This window comes from Balaenoptera physalus (genome assembly GCF_965194825.1).
Source record: "Balaenoptera physalus genome assembly, chromosome: 5".
Classification (NCBI taxonomy): Eukaryota; Metazoa; Chordata; class Mammalia; order Artiodactyla; family Balaenopteridae; genus Balaenoptera; species Balaenoptera physalus.
This window is the reverse complement of record NC_138884.1, coordinates 129,077,999-129,101,427: the sequence shown is the minus strand read 5'-3', so window position 1 is coordinate 129,101,427 and position 23,429 is coordinate 129,077,999. Positions and strand designations below refer to the sequence as shown.

The following is a 23,429-nucleotide window of genomic DNA, read 5'->3' as shown; positions in this document are numbered from 1 at the left end:
CAGTGACCCCAGGGTGAAGCCTCTTAGCTGTGGATTTCTCATGTTGCTGCTTCACCTTCGACACCCTTGATCTGTGTTTATAGAGTCCTTGCAGAAGTGATTCCTGTCCCAGGAATTTCATTAGAAGTTGTGGGATTGATCTGTGACATAATTTACATTGGTATTAACAGTGGAAGTCAGTTGGCTAGTGGCTAATTCATTACTCAGCCCACTCATAGCTTGAATAGTCAAAATACTGTCTCATAGCCTTTTGTGAAAATAATCAGAATATCAAAGTATATTCTATGTTTTCTGAGTCCTACTTCTTTAAATATGTGCCTGTAAAAATGACACATTTCTTCAGCTTATGTGACCATAGAACACTTAAAAGTTATAATGCAGCAGTAGAAAACCAAGAAGAGGCCATGAAATAGAGTAGTGCTCAGACTGAAGCTAAGAGTAAAAAAAAATAGTCTCCTAGATAGATTTATTGTAAGAAATGGTCAACATTTGAGTCACTTTTTAAAACTTTGTAACAGAATGATATAAGCTTGGGGATTCAACTGTTTTATTACTAATAAAATAACACATTCATATTTTAAAATATAAGACAAGATCGACAACTTAGACCAGTGAGTCTCAATTAGATCACAAATACCAATGATGTTCAGTCACACATCATCTCCTCCTTCATCAGCCCATCATTCATGCAACTTTCTTGAATATGGCAGAGCATTTATTAATAATAAAATATTAACACATAATAATCAGAGCAACTGTATAAATGTGTTGGCATTATCCGCATATGTAAAAACTAGATATCATCCAGTATCTAGATTGGATTGTGTATTAGTCAGTTTTCTTCAGAGAAACAGAGCCAGTTGGATAAATAGAGATAAATAAGAAGTGATTTACTGTAGGAATTAGCCACTTGGATATGGAGGCCTAGAAGTTCCACAGTCTGCCTGCCATCTGCAAGCTGGAGAATCAGGAAAGTTGATGGTGTAATTCAGAGTCTGAAGGCCTAAGAATCAGGGGGGCCAATGGTATAACTCCGGTCTGTGTCTGAGGCCAAAAGCTTTAGAACCAGGAGCTCTGATGGACAGCAGGAGGGCAAGAGAAGATGGATGTCTTAGAGAGCAAATTTGTCCTTCCTCTGCCTTTTTTGTTCTATTCAGGTACTCAAGGTATTGGATGATGCCCACTGGCATTGATGAAGATCTTCTTTACTCATTCTACTGATTCAAATGTTCATCTCTTCTGGAGACATCCTCACAGGCACACCTGGAAGTAATGTTTTATCAGCTATTTGGGCATCCCTTAGCCTAGTCAAATTGACACATAAAATTAACCATCACAGATTGCCTGAACCCCTGGTTCCATGTCTTATGGAAGCCTTAAGACTCCACAGGATTTCCTATGTCAAAGGATTTCTATTGTCTAAACAACCCTCTTTTTCCTAAGTCAACTGGAATGCAAAACTTGGGCTCTTCTCCTGTTTCCATGGGACAGCCTCTCCATGGATACCATGATTTCTAGGGAGAAAACTTGGAGGATCTTAGGGAAGGGTCACATTGTCACTCCTGTGGCTTCACCGTGGAGCTGCTACTCCTCCCACTCCCACTTCATTCCTCCCTTTTCAGTCCTTTTCCAGGTAAATAAATCTTCACCATCTCTCATCCTGCAGGTCTCACTTGCTGCTCAAGTGAATTTCTGGTGAATAAAATTATTTCCAAAATGAATTTCAGAGGAAAGAGATAACAATAGCAACTGTTCTAATTTTGATAAATTCTTTAATTTTGCTAAATTATTATATTTGATAGTTTTGTCATGGTGTAATTGTGCCCCAGGGAACACAGTTTGGGAACTGCTATATCTTTGTTCAATGTTCTAATAATCTCTAGGTATTCCACTTTGTGGAAGAAAACCAGCGCATATAATTTGGCAAGTCTACTGTGTTATTTCCTTTTTGTTTCCTCTTATTTTTATTTTTGTACCATTTCAAGCTTACAGAAAAGTTGCAAGACCAGCATCAGAAACTTGTGTATACCCTTTACCCAGATTCTCCAATTGTTTATATTTTGCCCCATTTGCTTTATTATTTTCTTTTCCTATATATAATACATATAAGTAATATATGCATATTATTTTTTTCTGAACCATTTGGCAACATTTTTACTAAATATTTCAGTGTATAGTTTCTAACAAGAATATTCTCTTACACAATTGTGATACATTTGTCAAAATCTGGAAATTTTATGATACAGTACTTTTATCAAACATTCCATAGTCAAATTTGGCCAGTTGTTCCATGAATGTCCTTTATAGTTATTTTTTTTACTCTGATCAAGGCTCTAATTCAGGATTACATATTGCACATACTTGTCCTATCTCTTGGATCTCCATTAAATCTGGAATAGTTTCTCAGTGTTTCTTTATCTTTCTTTACGTGTAGTTTGGAAGAATACAGGCCAGTTATCTTGTAGAATGTTTTTCTTGAATTGATTCAAGTCAGACACTTTGGGCAGGAATACGACAGATGTTGATCTTGAGACCTAGTTTGGTTTTACAAACAGCAATCAATTCTTTACTTCTCCTACACCAGCTGGGGTGTCCTACAATCCAGCTCAATTCTGACACTAGCTCCTGGAGTTAATGCAGACCCCACAGGTTAAGGACTCAGTCCCACAGTGCTGTCCCCACTTCAGATACCAGCCCTAAATAGGATACCCAGGCTAGCCACACTTATGTCTGGCTAGCTACAAATTCCGGGGTTCCCTGCTCAGGTTTAATAATTTCCTAAAATGACTCAGAACTCAGGAAAACACTAAAGCACTACTTAAAATTACAGTTTTATTATAGAGGATGCAGTTCAGAAATAGCCAAATAGAAGAGGTGCATAGGGCAAGGAGCGAGAGGGGGGGGACACAAAACTTCCATGTGGGGGGCGGGGGGGGGCAGTGTGGTGCACCACCATCCCAGCACACAGTTATCTCCACCAACCCAAAAGTTCCCTCAGATCTGATGGCTTGATTGCTTAAATCATTGGCCACTGGTGATTGGACTCAAGCTTCAGCCCCCTCTCTCCTATCCAGAAGTCAGTGGTGGGGCTGAAAGTTCTAATCCTGTAATCACTTGATTGGTTTTCTTGGCAGCCAGCCCCCATCCTGAAGCTATTTGAGGCCTTCCGTCCCCCTCCCCCTGCCCCGTGAGTCTTCTCATTAGCATGAACTCAGGTATGGTTGTAAGGGGCTTGTTATGAATATATAAAGAATCTCCTGTCACTCAGGAAATTCCAAGGGTTTAAGGAGCTCTATGCTAGACCAAATATATTTTTTATTATACCACAGACCTGCTTAGCATATGTTACCAGGTAGCATATGATGTTACTTTACCCCAGTATTGATGATGTTAAATTTGGTAACTTGGTTAAAGCGGTATCCACTAGGTTTTTCCACTATAAAGTTATAATTTTCCCATTGTAATTAAGTATCTTAAGAGGAGGTATTTTGCTATTGTGTAGATATTCTATTCCTCATCAGTACCTTTACCAGTTTTGTCATCCACTGATTTTCCAACTTCATAATACCTTCTATATATATTAGTTGGCATTCCAAGTAAAGAAGAGCTTTGCCTTCTTTATTCATTCATTATTTATTTATTTCTATCATTATGGACTCATGGATTTTTATTTTGTTTAATGACTTATGCTCTGTTACTATCTTTATTTATTCAAATTCTCGGATTATATCAGATTTACCGGCTCCTATGTCTTTTTGATATGTCCCCATCACTCTTGGCATTTTCTTGCTTTCTAGGGGAGCTGAAAGTTTTAACTGCTTAACAAGATGTTCCAGACTCATCTTTTACTTTCCCTGCCCCAGCCCTATGATCATTCTTTTTTTCCCAAGGAGCCCTGGTTCCTTTCAGTGGAGGGGATGGTATTTAGAAACCAGGATCTAGGCAGTAGGTGTGCTCACTGCTACTAGTTTATCAGCAGACAGAGCTAGAAAAAAATATATACACAGACACACATACACTTATATTTTATTTATTTATTCCTATATCTAACGACTCACTATATGCTAAACAATTCTTACCTCCAACTTCATTCTAACACCTCAAGGTATATTTTTTCTTCCTCTTTTCTTAATATATATAATATAATATTATATATATTATATATGTAATATATATATGTTTTCTCAGATTCTTTTCTCTTATAGGTTATTAGAAAATATTGAATATCGTTCCCTGTGCTACACAGCAGGTCCTTGTTGATTATCTATTTTATATATAGTAATATGTATATGTTAATCCCAAACTCCTAATTTATTACCCTCCCCTTTCCATAAGTTTGTTTTCTATGTCTGAGGGACTGTTTCTGTCTTGTAAATAAGTTCATTTATGTCTTTTTTTTTCTTTTTTAGATTCCACACATAAGTGATATCGTATAATATTTGTCTTTCTATGTCTGGCTTACTTCACCTAGTATGGTAATCTCTAGGTCCATCCGTGTTGCTGCAAATGACATTATTTCATTCTTTTTTATGGCTGAGTAATATTCCATAACACACACACACACACACACACACACACACACACACACACACACACCCCAAATCTCCGACAAAAGAGGCAAGAATATACAATGGATAAAAGACAGTCTCTTCAATAAGTGGTGCTGGGAAAACTGAACAGCTACATGTAAAAGAATGAAATTAGAACATTCTCTAAGACCATACACAAAAATAAACTCAAAATGGATACAAGACCTAAATGTAAGACTGGATACTATAAAACTTCTAGAGGAAAACATAGGCAGTACACTCATTGACATAAATCATAGCAATATCTCTGTGGATTCGTTTCCTTATTCTTCATATATTTGTGCATGTGCTCAAGCCATGTTCCAAGCTCTTCACTCCTTTCTGTAGAATCTCTTGTCTTTCTCTTCAAGCTGAAGAACTCTCATTAACACTTCTTTAGTACTGGTCTGGTGGTGACGAATTCTCTGATTTCGTTTATCTGAAAATGGCTTTATTTTGCCTGTAATCTTTAAAGATATGTTCACTGCCTAGACGATTCTCAGTTAATAGTGGTCTTCTTTCAACACTTAAAAAGTTCTCCCACTTTTTTCTGGTTTTCATTTTTCTTATGAGAAGTCAGCCAGGCTTCATTTTTCACTTTATATGTTTCATAGTATATATCATTTTCACACTGTGTATATATTTAAGGTTTTCACTAACTTTGGGAAATTTTTGGTCATGTGTTTAAATATTTTTTCTGCTCCATTCTCTTCTCTTTGGACTCCAGTTGTATATATGTTAGACTATTTGATGTTGTCCCACAGAACATTGAGGCTCTGTTAACTTTTTACAGGGTTTTTTTTGTCCTCTCAGTCCTTTTGATTAGATACTTTCTGTCCATCTGTCTTCAGGTTCACTGACCCTTCCATTGTTTCCAATCTGCTGTTAAATCCATCAGTGAGCTCTTCCTTTTAGACTTTGTACTTTTCAGTTCTAGAATTTACATTTAGCCTTTTTAAAATACTTTTTCTTTCTGCAGAGATTTCCATCTGTTCATTATTACCATATTTTCTCTTCAGTCCTTAAATACATTTATAATAGCTGCTTCGAGGTCCCTGTTTGTTAATTCCAACATGTGAATCATCTTGGGGTCGTTTTCTATTGACTGCTTTTTTTCTTCACTGTGGGTTTCAATTTCCTGTTTCTTCACATGCGTTGTGATTTTTTTTATTGTATGCTGGACATTGTGAATGTTTTGTTGCAGGGCATTTGGATTATATCAACTTCCTTTAAAACAGAGCTGACCTTTGTTCTTGTAGACAGTGGAGTTACTGGAAGATCCTTTCGGTCCTGTCAGGTTTGGTATTATTATTTGTTAGGATGGATCTACTTTAGTTTTAAATTTAGTCTTAGGGACTGCTGCTCAGGTCCTTACCCCCAAGGAGTGGCCTTTCTGTGTCTCGACTGAATGCCTGAGGTGCCTAGTGAGGTATCTCCTCTGGTGGGGAGAACCCCAGTGTCTTCAAACATTTTTAGAATTGGTATCACCATTCACTTTCAGCCTTCAACAGGTAATCTTTGCTAGGTCTCTTAGAGTCTTGCCAAATACATGTCTGAAGTGACTAGCCACTCAGTCTTCTGCCACTCCTTCTTTACACCCCTAACCCCACCCAAAGCACAGCCTCTCTTATCAGGTACTTTGCCTTGCACATACCAGCTACTTTAGAAGCCCTGAATTCAGTTCTATTTGGAACTGTTACTCTACTTGGATACCACCTGCCTGCCCCCAGGAGGAACTGGATTATTGCAAGGCAATCATGTGTATTCTCTTCTTCACTGTGTGTAGTTTAGTTATTGCATGTATTTGGTCTAATCTTGTATTTTTCAGCAGGAGGGCAAGTCTGGTACTAGTTGTTTTATTATGGGAGATGGATATCTAAGCTTTGTGGTTTTTTACACTGTCATGTTCTCATAAACAGTGAAAGAAATAATCACAATAATAATGAAATAATAGTGCTCCATTTTTCTTTCAATGTTTCCTGGACCTAGAGGGGTTAGAAGTTCTCTATGTGTTTATAGCCCCTGCACTGGGTACATTGTTAAAGGAAATATTCTTTGAGATGCCAAAATTCACTTAAAGTGATTTTGAAGCATACATTACTCTTACCTCCTTCAATGAAGAATGAAATCCAGGGCTGCTACTTATTTTAAACTTCCAGTATGCACAAAAAAATTCTGTGAAAGTGCTACTAATTTCAGACTCTTGCTTTGATTAGATAGTTGGGTTTAATCCTCTTTTTTATAAATTGGTCTTGTAATTCAGATATTCATTAACAAAATAATTGCTGAGGATGCATTTCTATTCATATTTTGATTATTAGCTTGCAGAATAATTCACTATATAAATTCATAATTTTTAACTTCTTTTAATTTATCCGTATCAGTATCCTGTCTGCTTTCTTTAGATACCTTGCAATATAGTATGCTATTTAAGAACTGTTTTTTGGAAACATTGAGCCAAGGTTTTCTCTTTCTTTCAGTATAACTTTGAGCATGTTTGCAGAAAAATTAAAAATGCAGTAGTGTATATTTATAATATAAAATATTTATATTGATTTTCCACCATTTTATAACTTTTCTTTTGAAATTGCCTTTAATGCCATGTTTGGTCCTCTCATGGGGAAAATTGGCCTCATTTCTGACCCTAGTTGATGGAATCTAGTGTAATCATTTACTTCATTCACAACTTTGGCTTTGTGTGACTTTAGACTAATTAAAAAAAAAAAAAAACGAAATGACCTTCAAAGATGAGGATTTTTCCAGTGTGACTATTCCATATTTTCTGAAGGGAATTCCGAAAGCAGAGTTTTTAGAACAATAATGCCATTATTAGGTTGAGCATCTAAGTTCCCAAGGCTATTGCTTTGAAGGGAACAATATTCATTCAGATGTTTATGTTCTGGTATGTTTGCTTCCGTTCTAATTGTATCTCATATACTGGTCTCTGTCCATTTCCTTGAGTATGTTTTTCCTCCTACCTATAAGATTTGCTTTAAACTATGGTAAGCTATAAGTGATCATGTTGGATAACTATGATATCATTTGTTAATGAATTCCTTCATTTGTTTAACAAATGTTTTTGAGTTCCTGTGCTAATCTTGGGAATACATTGTGGTGAACCAAAAAAAGCCCCTCATAGAATTTACAGCCTACCTTTGACCTTCTCAATCTGGTTTAATGGAAAATAGCCTGTATCTTTCTTTCTTTAACCCACATTTAGAACTTTTACACCTTTCAGCAGTCCTTTGTGATTATTGGATGTGGGAAGATGTACTTTGTAAAAGAGGAAAGAGATTCAAAAGATTGAGGAATTGTTTATAGTCTGATGAAGGCCATGCAGTTTTATTATATACAAAAAGAAAGAAAAGATAAGATTTTAATTCTTATGAAACACCTGAGATAGAAATACAGAATACTGAGGAAATATATATATATATAGTCATTACAAGGGAAGTCAAGTCAGTATTGAAAAGGTCATTTTGGAGGTGGTGGGTTTTATAGGAAAAGTTTCAGACCAAAGATGCTTTTCTTTTTCAGAAGAATCAGTGCGATGGGAATAGGCAAATTGTATTACAGAGGAGGAGAGTTGCCACTTTCTCCTGAGTTTAAATGAGGCTATCTAAATTGGTTAATATTTTGAATTTCCTTTATTTCTTAACATTTGTTTACATCTGTATTTTTTTCATAAATACTAGCTGCTAAAAAACCCTTAAATTTATCTTTGTCAAAGATGATATGTACTTGTATGATTTGGTGCCTTTTACAATAATAAAATTGTCATTCAGAACAACAAGGTGAGTCGACGATTAGATTTATCTAATCCTGTAAATCAGAAAAATCAAATCAATCTTTGAACAGGTCAGTCACTACATTGAATTTCTCCTTCCTTACTAGGATCCTCGGTTCAATGCAGAAGTCGACCAAATTACAGGCTACAAGACACAAAGTATTCTTTGTATGCCAATTAAGAATCATAGGGAAGAGGTAAGCCAATTTTCCATTTTGCTCTAAAAGGTCATTTAGAAACATTTTTCTTTTTGAAAAAAATTTTTCACTTTGCACACTTATGAAATAATGCTGTAGTGACAAGTTGACTATAAAGTGCTTAAATGTTCTGCTTGATGTTTTTTATTTAGACTTTAGTAATAGGGTTGACTCCTGATACTTTACTTTGACTTAGAAATAAATTTTAGACATGTCATTTCTTTTTTTTTAATAAATTTGTGTATTTATGTATGTATTTATTTATTCATGGCTGTGTTGGGTCTTTGTTGCTGTGCACGGGGTTTCTCTAGTTGCGTTGAATGGGGGCTACTCTTCGTTGCGGTGCACGGGCTTCTCAATGAGGTAGCTTCTCTTGTTGCGGAGCATGGGCTCTAGGCTCGCGGGCTTCAGTAGTTGTGGCACACGGGCTCAGTAGTTGTGGCTCGTGGGCTCTAGAGCGCAGGCTCAGTAGTTGTGGCACACGGGCTTAGTTGCTCCACGGCGTGTGGGATCTTCCTGGACCAGGGTTCAAACCTGTGTCCCCTGCGTTGGTAGGCAGATTCTTAACCACTGCGCCACCAGGGAAGTCCCTAGACATGTCATTTCTTTACCCCTCTTTCCTGAGGACCTTACTGAATCCTAAGATGTATAATTGTGATTGTAATCAATTTATTTCATGTTGTATTTTACACATCTGAATAATGCTTATTTCATAAATGGTTATCCAATTGCAGTGGTAATCAGCTGATTTTTTTGTTTGGATTCAAAATGAGGTTTTGAAAAAATAGAAATTGTATATAACACCAAGCAAAATTTATTGTGAAATTGTAACAAGCAAATGAAAATAGGTTGGTTTATATTTCACCTAACTAGAAGGTTTGGATTCTGTAAGCTCTAAATTCTCTCTTCATTTTACATTTATTTGAGAAAAAAAATAGTTAATCATCATTTAAACTGAATGCTTCAATTGAGTGTCCTCAGCCCTGTCTACACATTACAATCAACTGTGAGACTCTAAAATATTGCCAATTAAATTAGAATCTCTAAGGGCAGGGTCTAGATAGGGATACATTTTTAAAGATCCCCAGATAATTCTAAAGTGTAACCAGGGTTGAAAATCATTTTCCTAAGTGAAAACAAATAGATTGAAAGAGCCTGTATTTGTGGTTCTTAACCTTGGCTGCACATTAGAATCACCTGGGGAGCATTTCGAAATTCTAATGCCCCCGAGTTTTACCTTAAATCAGAATCTCTGGGGTTGGGACCTAGGCATCAGTATTTCTTAAAGCTCCCAGGTGGTTATCATGTGCTGCTAAGGTTGAGAACCACTGCCAGGGATACAAGAAACACTTTGCTGGTTCTACTTGATGTATATTCAGATTCTGACATCTTTCCTTTCCCTCCTCCATCCAGTCCTTTACCAAGTCCCATCGATTTTTTTTTTTTTTTCTGTTAGTGTTTCTCATTTTGATCTCTTTCTTTTCATTCCTGCTGCCTGTACCATAATTCAGATCTTGAAGTAATGCCTGAACTTTTAAAATATTCTTGTAAGGGGTTTCTGTACTTTAAGTCAATTTCCCTTTAATCCACCCTGCATATGCCCTTGGGAATTTTCCTAAATCACGGTTTTCTAAATCAGTGCTTCTAAAACAATAATGTGCCTATGAATCTTAAAATGCAGATTCTGAATTCAGTAGGTCTAGGTGAGACCTGAGTGAGATTCTTTTCTAACAAGCAACAAGTTGATGCTGATGCACTGGGTCTACAGATAGTTTGATGAGCAGGATCCTAAATCAGTCACTTATCAGTAGTCTGAGATAAGTTCTCAGTGCCTTAAGAGTTGCTACATGGTTTCTTAAGAGGGTAGTTACAGCCGCAGTTACTAAAAATTCCTGCAGCTACAACATGCATATGAGATTAAATAATTAATTAGCTAATTAATTGTGAATGAATAAATAAAATTGAAAAGGCTGCGCCATGCATGGACCAGTGGTGTTCTTAAGCAGATTGCCAGATAAAGCAAATAAAAAGCATGTCTTATGCAATATTGGGGACACAGTTATACTAAAAAATTATTTGTTGTTCGTCTAAAATTAAATTTGACTGGACATCCTATATTTTATCTGGCTGCCCTAGTTATAAGCCAAGGATTATGATTGTGCGCACTTAAAAAGATGATGTTCAGCTTTTAATTTGTAAGTCTGTTTTAAAACCATGGCCTGAAAAACAACTTTGTACTGGCTGACAGATTCAGCTTGAATCATGCTCTGGTTAAATATCTCTTTTCAAACAGCATGAACAGTGGGGATGGGGGGAACCCATGAGAATGTGCAACAGAACCACCAGGGTGAAGCCGGTGAGACTGCCCTTCTGTAAGAGAGCACCCTCTGGATACAGGCGTTTCTCTCTTTACGGCTACCAGTGAGGATGATGGAAACTAAAACCACAATAACAAAAATCCCCACTGTGTTGAGGTGCAGAGTACGCACCGTAAAATTCACCCATTTTAAGTGTATAATTGGATGAGTTTTTGACAAATGCATGTACAGTCGTATAGCCACCACTATAATCAAGACACAGAACATTTCTGTCCCCTCAGATATTTCCCTGTACCCCTTGTAGTTGATCTCCTCCTCCTCCCTCAACCGCCAGCCCCTGAGAATCACTGATCTGTTTTCTGTCACTATTGTTTTGCCTTTTCTAGAGTGTCGTATAAATCATATAAGTGGAATCATACAGTATGTAGTCTTGTGTGTCTGGCTTCTTTTTCTCTTAGCATAATGCTTGTGAGATTCATCCATGTTATTGCGTGTCAGTAGTGTGTTCCTTTCTATTGCTGAGTGATTATTCCATGGTATGGATGTGCCACAATTTGATTATCCATTCATCTGTTGATAGACATTTGAGTTATTTCCAGTTTTTGTCTGTTAGAAGAAAAGCCACTGTTTGCATACAGGTCTTTTTGTGGACATGTTTTCATTTCTCTTTGGTAAATATATAGGAGGGGAATTTCCAGGTCATATGGTGGGTGTATGTTTAATTTTATAAGAAACTTCCAAGCTCCTTTCCAAAGTGGCTGTACCATATTGCTTTTTTACCAGCAATGTATGAGAGTTGCAGTTGCTTCACATCCGAGGCAACGCGTGGTATTGTCAATTTTTTAAAAATCTTAGCCATTAAATTTGATTGCATGAATGAATAACCCCACTCTCAGCCAGGGGTCGTCTGCTCAATTACAGACCTCATTAAAGTGGGTTCAGCTGCAGGTCCCCAGATTGTGATTGTCCAGAGCTCTCCTTAAGATTTCTGCTGGGTTCCTCAGCCTCCTCAGGGCTATCTTCCTCCATGCTCCCTCATCCTCTCCTGCTGTCTCTGTTTCACCCTATGATGATTTGATATGAAGGCTGAGCTCTTCACTGGTTTCCACAAAAGTTTTTTCACATGAAGCATTTCATGAGATAAACAACCTTCAGTAACTTCACTGGAGTCTTAGTAACTTTACTGATGGGAAGGTTTCCAAACAGCTTTTTAAACGTCTTGCTGACCCTCCCTATTCTCTGTCCTCTCCCCCTTGTTCCCTCTCCTCCCACGCTCACCCTGCCCGGTTTGAAATTATTTCCTGTGAGAATTATTTCTTCAGAAAAAAAGGAATGAAGAGAAACAGTCAGAAAAACAGGCATACTCTCAGCATGGCTGTTGAAGTATAAAAAGTACTTTGGCTGACCGAGAACCAAGGCCCCTAAGAAGATGCCATATACGACTTCCAGAATTATCCTTAAATTTATAGCTACATAAACAAACTCAGGGCAATGTTTGCTGTTGTGTACACGTAATAGAAAGTACTCTTTCTCCCACGAAGCTTTTGAAATCAAAAGGGAGGGTCACAGTAAGGCTTTTGGGAGTAATTGTTAAGATTGCTTGCTCTGGGCTCGAATCCCATCTTCACCACTTACATGATGAGTAACCAGGATGGAGCTGGTTAATCCCTTTGATCCTCAGTTTTCCTCATCTGCAAAATAACGGTTATAAAAGGACCTGCCTGCATGTTTGTACATGCAAAGGGCTTACCATACTTTCTGGCACACTGGGAGTGATCAATAAATGTCAGCTGTTATTTTTTAAAGGCGACATAGAACTAACTGAACTCTTATGAGAAACAAGGAATGATAAAGTTGTATGCAGAGGTCATCAGCCACATAATAACCAAACAGCTGGGATCAAGTGACAAGCAGCACAGTCCCTGACTTAACTGGTCTGTTACCCTCTAACAAACTTTAAGCGTAAAAGAAAAATACTTTTCATTGTTTTTCCTCATAAATGAGGCAGAGTAAATTTGGTTTCTTCTCTTTGTGTTAGTCCAATTGTATTGAGTAAGCCAACACTGATTCCAACTAATTAACCGAGAAGCCTAAGAAAAAATGTCATTACTGACTGTTTATAAAACGTCTTGGTACCTTTTAGTGACCTCAGTTACTTAAGGTACCAACTCTGGAGAGCTGCTTGAAGGGAGCAGTTGAATATTGAACACTAAAGTCTGAACTACAACATAGTCCAGAAAATTCAGGAAGATTTTCAAGATTCAGTAAAATGTATAATCACTTCATCCGTCTCTCGTGAAGTATTTAAACTAATTAAAAATTTTCAGGAGTTCTTTTCATTAGTGTTATAGTCATAAGTGTAATAGTGCAATGCCTTTTTAGAAGTCAGGATCATAGATATTCCTAAAACTTCTGTGACAGAATTTTTTTTTTTAAATCACAGAGGATAAGTTTTTGCAATTTTCCCCTCTCCATACTCCCTTCTAAGACAATGGCGTTAACGGGCAAAGTGAGTGTGTGTGTGTGTGTGGGAGTGGGGACTGAAGAAGCTAGAGGAAGCTGAAATAATTTATTTTGGAAAGGTCAGAGAGCTACTGGCTAGAGAAGGTGAAAGAAGACAAAAAGTAAAGGGGTCCGGGGAGAGAAGAGAGCCAGCCCAGGCTCTATAACAGAATGGCTTGAGGGACGACAGAGTAGGACTCTGGAAATAACTGCCTATCCTGTGGAAACTATTCTAAGGACTTGACATATATTAATTCATTTAATCTTCATAACAACCATAGGTGGTAGTCATTATTTTATTCACACTTAACAGATGATGAAACTGAGACACGGGACATTTAGGGAACTCGGCCAAAGTCACGTAACTAAAAACTGGCAAAGCTGAGCTTCAAACCTAGGCAAGAGGGTTTCTTAACATTCTGCCGTGGGTGATGACTGCACTCTCCTTTCTTCCCCCTCAGTGTTTTCTTGAGCCGCTGCAGTAAACATTTAGGTTACTGTTGATTTGTGGGTGGGAGGTACACTGATGTGAGATGTGGCTCCATTTAGAAGCAAGGCTTGAAGGTAGAGACAAGGAGAGCTGGCTATATTCTGATGGCTCTTCAAAGTTAAGTGTTGAAACCACCCTGCAGACAGACTCTTTAAAATGAGAGAGAGTGGTGGCAGGGAGAAAGAAGGACAGGGAGCAAGGGGGGGCGGAGAGAAAGAGGGATCAGAGTCACATCCTCTCTAATGTCTTAAGGGGAATCCATCCAGTAAACAAGAAGAAATTTTTACCAGAGATAAAAGAGTTACAGGAGCATGTTTCATGTTAATCTGGGCCAGTGTGCTCTGTGATATGCACAGGAAGCATCATGAAAAAAATTTGCAGCAAGTGTGTGAATTTTTAGAGCTGCTGTTAAATTTCTTTCAGGCTTAACACTGGATTTTTCAGACCTGGGCACTTGGATCAGTTTTATATTTTTGTCACATGCATTAGTTATTTCTATAACCAGATGGTTCTTTTATGTTTAGTAACGAAGTTCAGGGAAGCTCAACTCTTTCTCTCTAGCTCAGATGACCTATTTCTGAAATACTGCCCTCTCTTGAAGTATTGCTTGTTATGACATGGTGGAGATGAGTGCTTTTTTTTTTTTTTAATTTATAGGGGCTGCACCATTGAGGTAGAAGCCAGGACATTGTGAAATAATGCAAGTTCTGTGAAAATTCTGTATTGATCTGAGGTAGAGATTATATCCAATAATGTCAGGCTAGGCTGATACCTGTTTTCTCTTGGTTGAATGTCAATTCCAGTTACTAAGTAAAAATCTAATTTGGAATCAGAGCTCTTATCCTCCTTCTCTGTTTTTATCATTTTGATTTTTTTTATCATATTTGATGATATAATTCTTTGATGCAAATATAGCAGTTGTAATAAAAGATTTATGATAAGTTTTTTTACAGTGTAATAAAGGAGCATTTTTATCTAAATATCCAATTGTTTTTATCTTCTTTTAAAAGAACAGTGAAAAACTTCAAAAAATATGGGCAAATTTTATGAGATTTTTATGAAATAAATATAATACTTTGATGAATAAAAGAGATTTAATGCCTGCCAAAAATCATAAAGTAAAGCATTAATGGAATCAAATGTGTAATTCCAACTGCATTATATAAAAGTAAATGTTTTCTAGAATTTAAGCTACATAACTTTATCTGTTCATCCCCCCGCAAGTTAAAAATATTCTCATCCCCGCCCCCCCCCCCAAATTATCTTGTTTTGAAAGTAATTGTTGAATCACTGCAATATGTAGAGTCCTGGTCTAGGCAGTGAGGATATTAAAAAAATGAAGCAAGGAAGATACTTAGAAACTTTTTTTTCATTTTCAATAAGAGGGAGATCTTATATACCAAAAAGCAAATATCAATACGAGGTAACAAAACAAATGTTAAATGAGTTAAATATTCAGCACCCAAGTTCAAAGGAAAGTCTGTGGATTTCAAGAACTGGAGGAATCACAGAGGAAGAACGAAAGCTGTGGTTTCATACAGCAGATCCCTGCTGTGTTTATCCCACAGGCTTAAGAGAGGAAGCTTGAACATGCTTTCTGTGAGAGGGTGGAGACAGGGTAGATGCTTGCCTATGATATTCTGCTCACACTACTGACTAGGGCTTTTCTTAAACTTGTCATGTAAGCTTGGAACAGATGAAGAACATTACAGCTTTATACGTAATCCTACAATTCCAAGTCAGACTAGATGAAAATATAGCTATAAGAATAAGCAGAGTTTAATTGCAGACTGTCAGTTGATCTAGATCTATTTTGGTCTTAAAGAATTGGCTAGTTACGTGTTTTTTGAAAACTTATAAATTGTCCATTGCATTTATTCCCCTGTGATATTTTCTTGTAGCTTTGTTTTAGAAACATAACAAAAATACTCCGAAAAGTTTCCGTCGGTTCTGGACTTGATATGGTGATGGTGAAGATCTTTTCTTTTTCTTTTTCCACATTACCCTTTAAATAATAAACAAGTGTATTTTACAAAGAAGACGGTAACCGCTTTCCTAAGGGAAAAAACATTTCTCAAGAGCATCAGATGAAAAACATAATGCTAGTAGGTTCAATCCCTGAGGTCACACGACTGATCCAGGAGAAGAAGAAAGAGTGAATGAAAGCTTGAGACTGAAGATTAAGTTAATGGTAGGCTATATTTACCCAAATCTTATTTTGAATGCTCAGAAAATTTGGTTCAGACTGAATGCTGTGATTTATTCAATATGGGGTTTATCTTCATTGGTAGTTTTAGAATAACCATTCCAGCACTTGTTGGAATGCATTGCACTTTTAATTTGATAGAGCATTTATAAGTTTAATTTTGAGAATTTTTATATAGATCCTGAATTATGACTAGTAGAGGTCTGAAACCAGTTGCAGATAAGCATAAATAATTTCTTTGTATAATATCTGACCCAGAACCACATAATTAGACCTGGGGATGGATTTTGATTATTAAATAATTTTCATGCATTCTTAAAGAGTTAAGGTGGTTATCAGTGAAATTTCTGCGCTCTCTCTCTCTCTCTATATATATATGCAAACATCTATATTCATCTAAGAGCCAAGATTATATAGGTAAAGTGCTTTATAAACTATGTACTCTGTATTCCTTCTTATTAAATCCTCAGCTAAAAGTTCCCACTTGTTTCTCTTCTACCATAGAGTGGAAATTAATATTCTAGGCAGAATTTAAATAAAAGTATAAATTTTATCTTATAAAATTTTTGAATCATATTTTTCTTTTTTTTTTATATCACTTGGTAGCAGTGATAAAATGAAAATGACCTGGATTTAGAATTCCAGATCCACTTGATTATTACAAATTATTTGATGATCGTAAGTATGTTAGTGATCTCTTGCAGCATAACAAATTACCCTAAGCTTAGTGATTCTGAACAACAGCCTTCATTATATCAGTTTCCGTGGTTCAGAAATGCCAGAGCGGCCCAGCTGGCTGGGTGCTTCTGGCCCAGGTTCCCTGCCTGTGGCCGCACTCAGGAGGCAGCAGGGGCGCCTGACTCACGCTCGAGTGTGCACTTCTCGGAGGGCTCACTCGCATGACTTTTGGCAGGAGGCCTCAGATCCCGGCCAAGCGGGCCTCTCCACAAGTCACTCCGTGTACTCAGCATGTGGCAGGGTGAGCAAGGAGGAAGCGGCACTGCCTTGTATGACCAAGTCCCCAGACCTGTTCACCTTCGCCTCACGGTAACCGTTCGTCAGAAGCCAGGCATCAGGTCCAGCCCAGACTTGGGGAGGGCAGTTAGGTTCCACCTCTTGAAGAGAAGAGTATCAAAGAATGTGTGGAGATGTTGTGAAACCACCAAAAGTACTATGTGCATTTTGAGGCTTTAGTCTCTTTCCTTAAAACTGGTCAGATGATAAATGAGGAACTCTGCTTGTTAATTAAAATAATATCTTAAACAATAAGGGCCTACTGTATAGCACAGGAAACTATAGTCAATATCTTCTAATAACCTATAATGGAAAGAATCTGAAGAAGAATAGTGTGTGTGTGTGTGTGTGTGTGTGTGTGTGTGTGTGTGTATAAACTGAGTCACTTTGCTGTACACCTGAAACATTATAAATCAGCCATACTTCAATAAAAAAATAATATCTTAAAAATTAGTGCCTCTCAACCTTTCATATGCTAAAAATAATATGAACTACCAGAGGTAACACAGACTAGGTTTAAATAAGGTGGCAAGTTGGGGTGTGTGCTCTGCCAGATTGGCTTGAATCAAAGGGAAAAGAGGAAGTAGAATTAAAAGAGGAGAGCTGAGGAGAAGAAGAGGAAGATGCCTGCCGTTTGAGCTGCGGCAAACCATCGAGGTATTAAAAGTCTTCTAAAATGTTATGTCACAAATGCAGGTCTTCATGAGATCACTGTTTGTGTGTAGCTTAGGTACTCTGCTGCTTAATGCCCATGGAAAATGCTCACTGGTGCATCCTTATTATTTCTCTGCACCATTGTTTTCTGCCTCCCTCATGGATCAAGATTGGAGGGAACCTGTCTAGTAAATACCTTGGCACTGGAGGCGAGGCTGTGCAGCCAAGCTGAGGCAAGATCATGAAGTATCCTCAAACTGCCATGCGAAGGAGGTGCTGGATTTTATTTTATTTTATTTTTTTAAGCCAAGAAACATTTGCTGTCATTTAAAGATCTGTGTGGCCATAGCGTTAAGGATGAAGAGTTTTCTTTGTTTAATCTCTAACGCAGAGCCACATAATTTGACACTTGATAGATTTTGATTTCCATATTTGTTCATACACGGAGAAAGTCCTGGGTCTGGAAGCAGGGAAGTTGGTAAGGAGGCTTTTGCATAATCCAGACTAGGAGTGGATTTGTTACACTTCTGTTTAGGTGGTTGAGGGATTGATTTGATGGAGGGTTAAGTAGAAGGAAGAATCTAGAATACTTTCTAGTGGGGAGAATTGTGATATTCCCTAAAATAAAACATGCAACGGAGAGAATTGGTTTGTGGGGATCAAAACCATTAGCTCTTTTGGGGGGTATGTTGTTTTACTGTCTATTCCTTTCTCCTCTCTCCTCAAGTCTCAGCACTGCATCCCCATCTCCACTTTCATCCGGTGGTCTTGCTTACTCTTCCAGTGAAAAATAAAGCAGTTACAGGAATAATTCCACAAGAGAACTTCCCCAGTCTCTTTCCCCCTGCTCTTGCATCTGAGTTTACATCCTCTGGTTTCCCTTTTACATTAACCATCTGTGAAATAGCAAAGGTCAGTCTCGCACTTGTGCACCAGATCTCATCCCATCTCATCTGCTCCAAGACGCGGCTCAGCAGCTCTCCCCTCTGTGACCAGAGTCACCAAAATTCCCCTCTCTACCAAACTGGTTTATCAGCATACAAACACACTGTTATTTCTCCCATCTTAAAAATGAAAGCAAACGCTCATTGGACTACATATCTCCTTTCAGAGCTCACCATTTCTCTGATTACCATCAGAGCTAAACTCTTTGAAAGAGTTGTCCACGTTTGCCATTTCCGTTTCCTCCCACTCTCCGGAGCATAATCCACCCAAGCCTTCACCCTCACCGCTCTGTGGAAACCACTCTTGGCAGGGTCGCATGGCGTCCATAGGGCAGGAGCTTATGATCATTTCTCAATACTCACCTTACCCGGCAGGTGGGCAGCATGTGGCATTGTTGATCACTCATTCCTCCAGGACAGATTGTCTTCACTTGCTCTCCAGGACCTCAGACTCCCCAGTTTTTTCCTCCCATCTCTCTGACTGCCTCTCTGTCTCTTTAGCTGGTGCCCGCTCATCACAACACTGCTAAATGGCTCAGCCCTGGACCTTCACTCACTGCTTATGTGATTTTATTTACTCTCATAGTTTTAAATACCATTTGCTTGCCAACCAAACTTGTACTGCAACTGTATTGTTTCTTCAATTTAAACTCATATATTCAACTGCTTACTTGACTTCTCTACCTGTATATGTCTAACGGGCATTGTGAACTTAATATGTCTAAAACATCACTCCTAATCTTCCTTCCCACTAAACCTGCTCTATACTCATCCCCACCACACTTAACTTCTCTGTCATCCCAGCTATTCAGGCTAAATTCCTTAAAGGCTAAAATCAGGCTAAATTCCTTCTTTCTTTCCCCCACAGTAGATATCCAGCTGATCAGGAAACACCCTTGACTTTCCCTTCAATCACTGCTCTCCACCTGTACTTCTACCACACTGGAGCTTCAGTGTGGAGCCATCAGTATGGAGCACCTGAATTATTATAGTAGCCTCCCTAACTAGTGTCCCTGCTTCAAGCCATTAACGCCCTTCAGTCTATTCTCAACACAAATTTTAGAAAACATGCTAGATCTCATCCCTCCCCTGCTCAGAACCCTGCAGTGGATTTCCACTTCACTCTCTAAGAAAGGTCCCCCATGACCTGGCTCCCGAAGCCCCTCTTATCTCACCTATTGTCTCCCCCTGCCAATCCTCTCTAGCACACTGTTGTTGTTTTCTCTCCACCCCAGGGCCTGTGCACTTGCTGTTTCCTTGTCTGAAGTTCCTTTGCCTAGTTCTCTATATGGCTCAGTCTGTCACCTCCTTCAGGTTTTTACTCAAACGACATCTCAGGAAGACTTTTTCAGCCGTCCTTATTGACTATCTACCATTATTTCTATCCCTGCTGTTTTCTTCATGATACTTAAGCACTTAATCACCATTCGACATACTACATATTAACTTACGGGTTCATTTCTGTTTCCCCTCCCTAGACTGTAGGCTCCATGAGAGCAAGATGAGACAAGAATGCTTCACAGAGGAGGTGACATTTAAACTGCATCTGTGGTATGCAATAATGCTAGCTGACCTGAGAACTTCTTTTTCAAAAATGTTTCTCTGCCGTCTTGAAGCATGGAAACCAAAGTAGATTGACAAATTAAGGGATTTCAGGTAGAAATTTAATCAAGGCTATGTGGTAAATAGTAGTAGGACTAAGATCTTCCTGCCGACCCTTAGAGATCAGTAATAACTATTTTGTATTGATGTTATCCTCCCCATTTTAGATGAAGAAATATGGACTTCATCAAGTTAAGGAAATTTCCTAATATTCCATATCTATTAAGTAGCAGAGCTGGAATTGATACCCATGTCATCTTATTCTAAGGCTGCATTTTTCTCACTGTGAAATAATTACCTTCTTTCATCTTTATTAACGATTGTACCTGAAAAGCTACCAGTCAACTCTTTTTACTGTTTTAGTTTTTGAAAATGCAAATTATGGACTGGAATAATAGAATGATTAAAGTCTAGAGTTGCCAACAATGATTCCAAATTAAATGCTTTGTATATTATCTGACATAGCTGTGTGGAGGAGGGCATGTCTCTTTGTGCTGGTAACACCTAAAACTAGGAGTTTTGCTAGTGAGACTGGTGTCTGTCTGCATCTGAGCTTTCATATATGATTGTCTTTTCAGGCTCATCTTCCGTTTGGAGGAAAAAGCACTTAGAGGTAAAATATTATAAGTTCTCTATACGAAGGATTTGTTGAGTGTAAAAAAATTATAAACACACATACATTTTTCCCCTGGATCTCTTAAGTTAAATGTTAGGAATATCTAGCTTCTATGATGTGAATATCTAACTGGCTATGATGCAGTTAGATGGTCCAGTAGAGGCAAGAACACTGATCTGAACATTTAGTTCAACTCCCATTGAGATGGCGTTCCTTTGATACCACCTTTAATTTGCAAGTGAGATTCAGCCTATTCAGTGTTTTCATGCATGAGACTTGCTTTCTGCCACTTTTGCTGTGTTATTTCTCCTCTGTTTGTATTAGGTCCACATTTATGAGCACACCCCTTTACCCTGTAATTATCAGGAAGCTTTACTAGCACAGCACCTGGCCAGGGTATAGAGGCATGGACCTGTTGTAAGTGCAGGCAGTACTGGAACAAACTCAATCCTGGGTTAACAGAGTCCAAATCCAACAACACTGTCCAGGGCGTGCTTTGCAGGCCAGCACCTGGCAGAACGCAGGACACCACCCTGAAAATAAATCATAATTATTAAATAGATCCAAGGCTCTGAAGTCATTTTTGGCAATGTCATGTGTAGTGGTGGGCATAACAGTGATAGAATTATTCTGATACAAAGTACAGTTTGTACAATATATATTGAGGACACAATTTTTTTTATTGTTATTTTGGACTTATTCCCAATTAGGCAGAGAGATAGAGTTTGAAAGAAAGAGTTCCGACTCTAGCAAAACAACTGTCTTGAGTGCTGGTTTAAGATCAGTGATTCCTTGAGCAACTTTCTTCACCAGTCTGCGCTTAAGGTGACTTGTCTGTGACGTTTCAACATGAGGTACAGACACACGGTGGGGGGTTTGACAGTGGTCATCGTGAGACAAGGAACGTGACAGTGCCCACCACAGAGCTCGTCACCTAGTGGAGGTTCAGAAAATGGCTGTTCCCTCCCTTTGGAGTGTTGCAAGGCCAGACAAACGGAGGAATGGAAAGTTAAATAAAAACGGTAAACACTGCGCGTACCCTGCCATGGGAAAGACAGCAGGCTCCTTTCTGCTGTGTACCCTTTGCGTCTCTGTAGTTTTTAAAGGGCACAGAAGGAGACTCTGCTCATAATGGTTATGTGCTGCTCTGTCTCAGGCCTGAATCTCTGTATCCCAATGGACAGAAAGGTCTGATTAGAAGGCAGCAGGTCCCTGTGGTTCTAAGACCTTTACACCTCACTGCTTAAAAGCTGGTGTGGCAGAGAGTTTGGTATTTGGCAAGGAAGAGGAAATTGTGTGTGTGTGTGTGTGTGTGTGCGTGCGCTCAAAGGGATAAGAATAAACGCTAGGATTAAGAATTGTTCCCAGCAGCCCCTTGTCTGGAAGGAATGCAGTCTCAGGTTGGCACCTCTCCCGCTGGACGTTCCCAGGGCAGGACAGCTACTGACCCCCAGAGGTGGGTTTGTCCCAGCGCCACCTGGGGAGCATCTGTCCTGCCTGGTAGCATGGAGCAGACGGTCAGGACCTCAGCGTGCTCCAGGACAGCTGAGAACTCAGCACGTGGACCGCCACGTTCAGATATCATCAGTAATTACAAATTTACTTTTAAGACTTTCACATACTTTTTGAAAACCAAATTAGAGTTTACATACCGTGAAATATGCAGATCTTCATGTACAGTTTGATGAGTTTGACAAATGTTTATTCATCTGTATAACACCCCAGTCAAGACAGAGAACACTTTCAGCACCTCTGTCAATGCCCACAACCCATGGGCAACACAGTTCTGATTTTTATCATCAGAGACTAATTCTGCTTTTCCTTGAATAACCTGCTTATTTTTGAAACTGCATTATTACCTGTTTTCGCCTGAAACATAGGATTCTTTATGTTACGTAAGTAGTTCTTGGCTATAAAAATGTGTCTTTAAGGTTTATAATCAAAGTCAAAGAAAGCAGAACTTTTAAGCAGCCACTTTGGATTTGTTTTTGTTTCTTTTTTTAAAATTTATTTTATTTATTTATTTTTGGCTGAGTCGGGTTTTCGTCGCTGCGCGTGGGCTTTCTCTAGTTGCAGTGAGCGGGGGCTACTCTTCGTAGCAGTGCACGGGCTCTAGGCGTGCCTGCTTCAGTAGTTGTGGCATGCGGGATCAATAGTTTTGGCTCGTGGGCTCTAGAGCGCAGGCTCAGTAGTTGTGGCACACGGGCTTAGTTGCTCCGCAGCATGTGGGATCTTCCTGGACCAGGGCTCGAACCCGTGTCCCCTGCATTGGCAGGCGGCCTCTCAACCACTGCACCACCCGGGAAACCCTGTCTTTGTTTCTTAAAGTTATAGTTTTGAAATTGTTCCATTCCCTTTGATGAAAGCATGCTTTAAAAAGATAAGCATATGTATGGGGTCTGAAGACAGTCTTGGATGTACTGGAAAACCAGTAGTCTTCATGATTCCTCTAGTTTAAACAATAGTGCTTACGAACCTGTATTTTATATACACTAGTGCTGGTTTCACTTTCCCCTGCGGGAGAGTAGCAA

General features: G+C 38.6%; 1 protein-coding gene across 5 annotated transcripts in view; it reads left to right on the top strand.

Moving 5' to 3' along the window:
- Window positions 1-23,429, top strand: part of PDE5A (phosphodiesterase 5A) — a 163,167-nt gene that overhangs the window by 44,187 nt on the left and 95,551 nt on the right. For all 5 annotated transcript variants that reach the window (XM_082462811.1, XM_082462815.1, XM_082462813.1 and 2 more), the window contains exon 3: window positions 8,463-8,552. In XM_082462811.1, coding sequence (XP_082318937.1) covers window positions 8,463-8,552 — 90 coding nt within the window. The remainder of the gene's footprint in view (window positions 1-8,462; window positions 8,553-23,429) is intronic.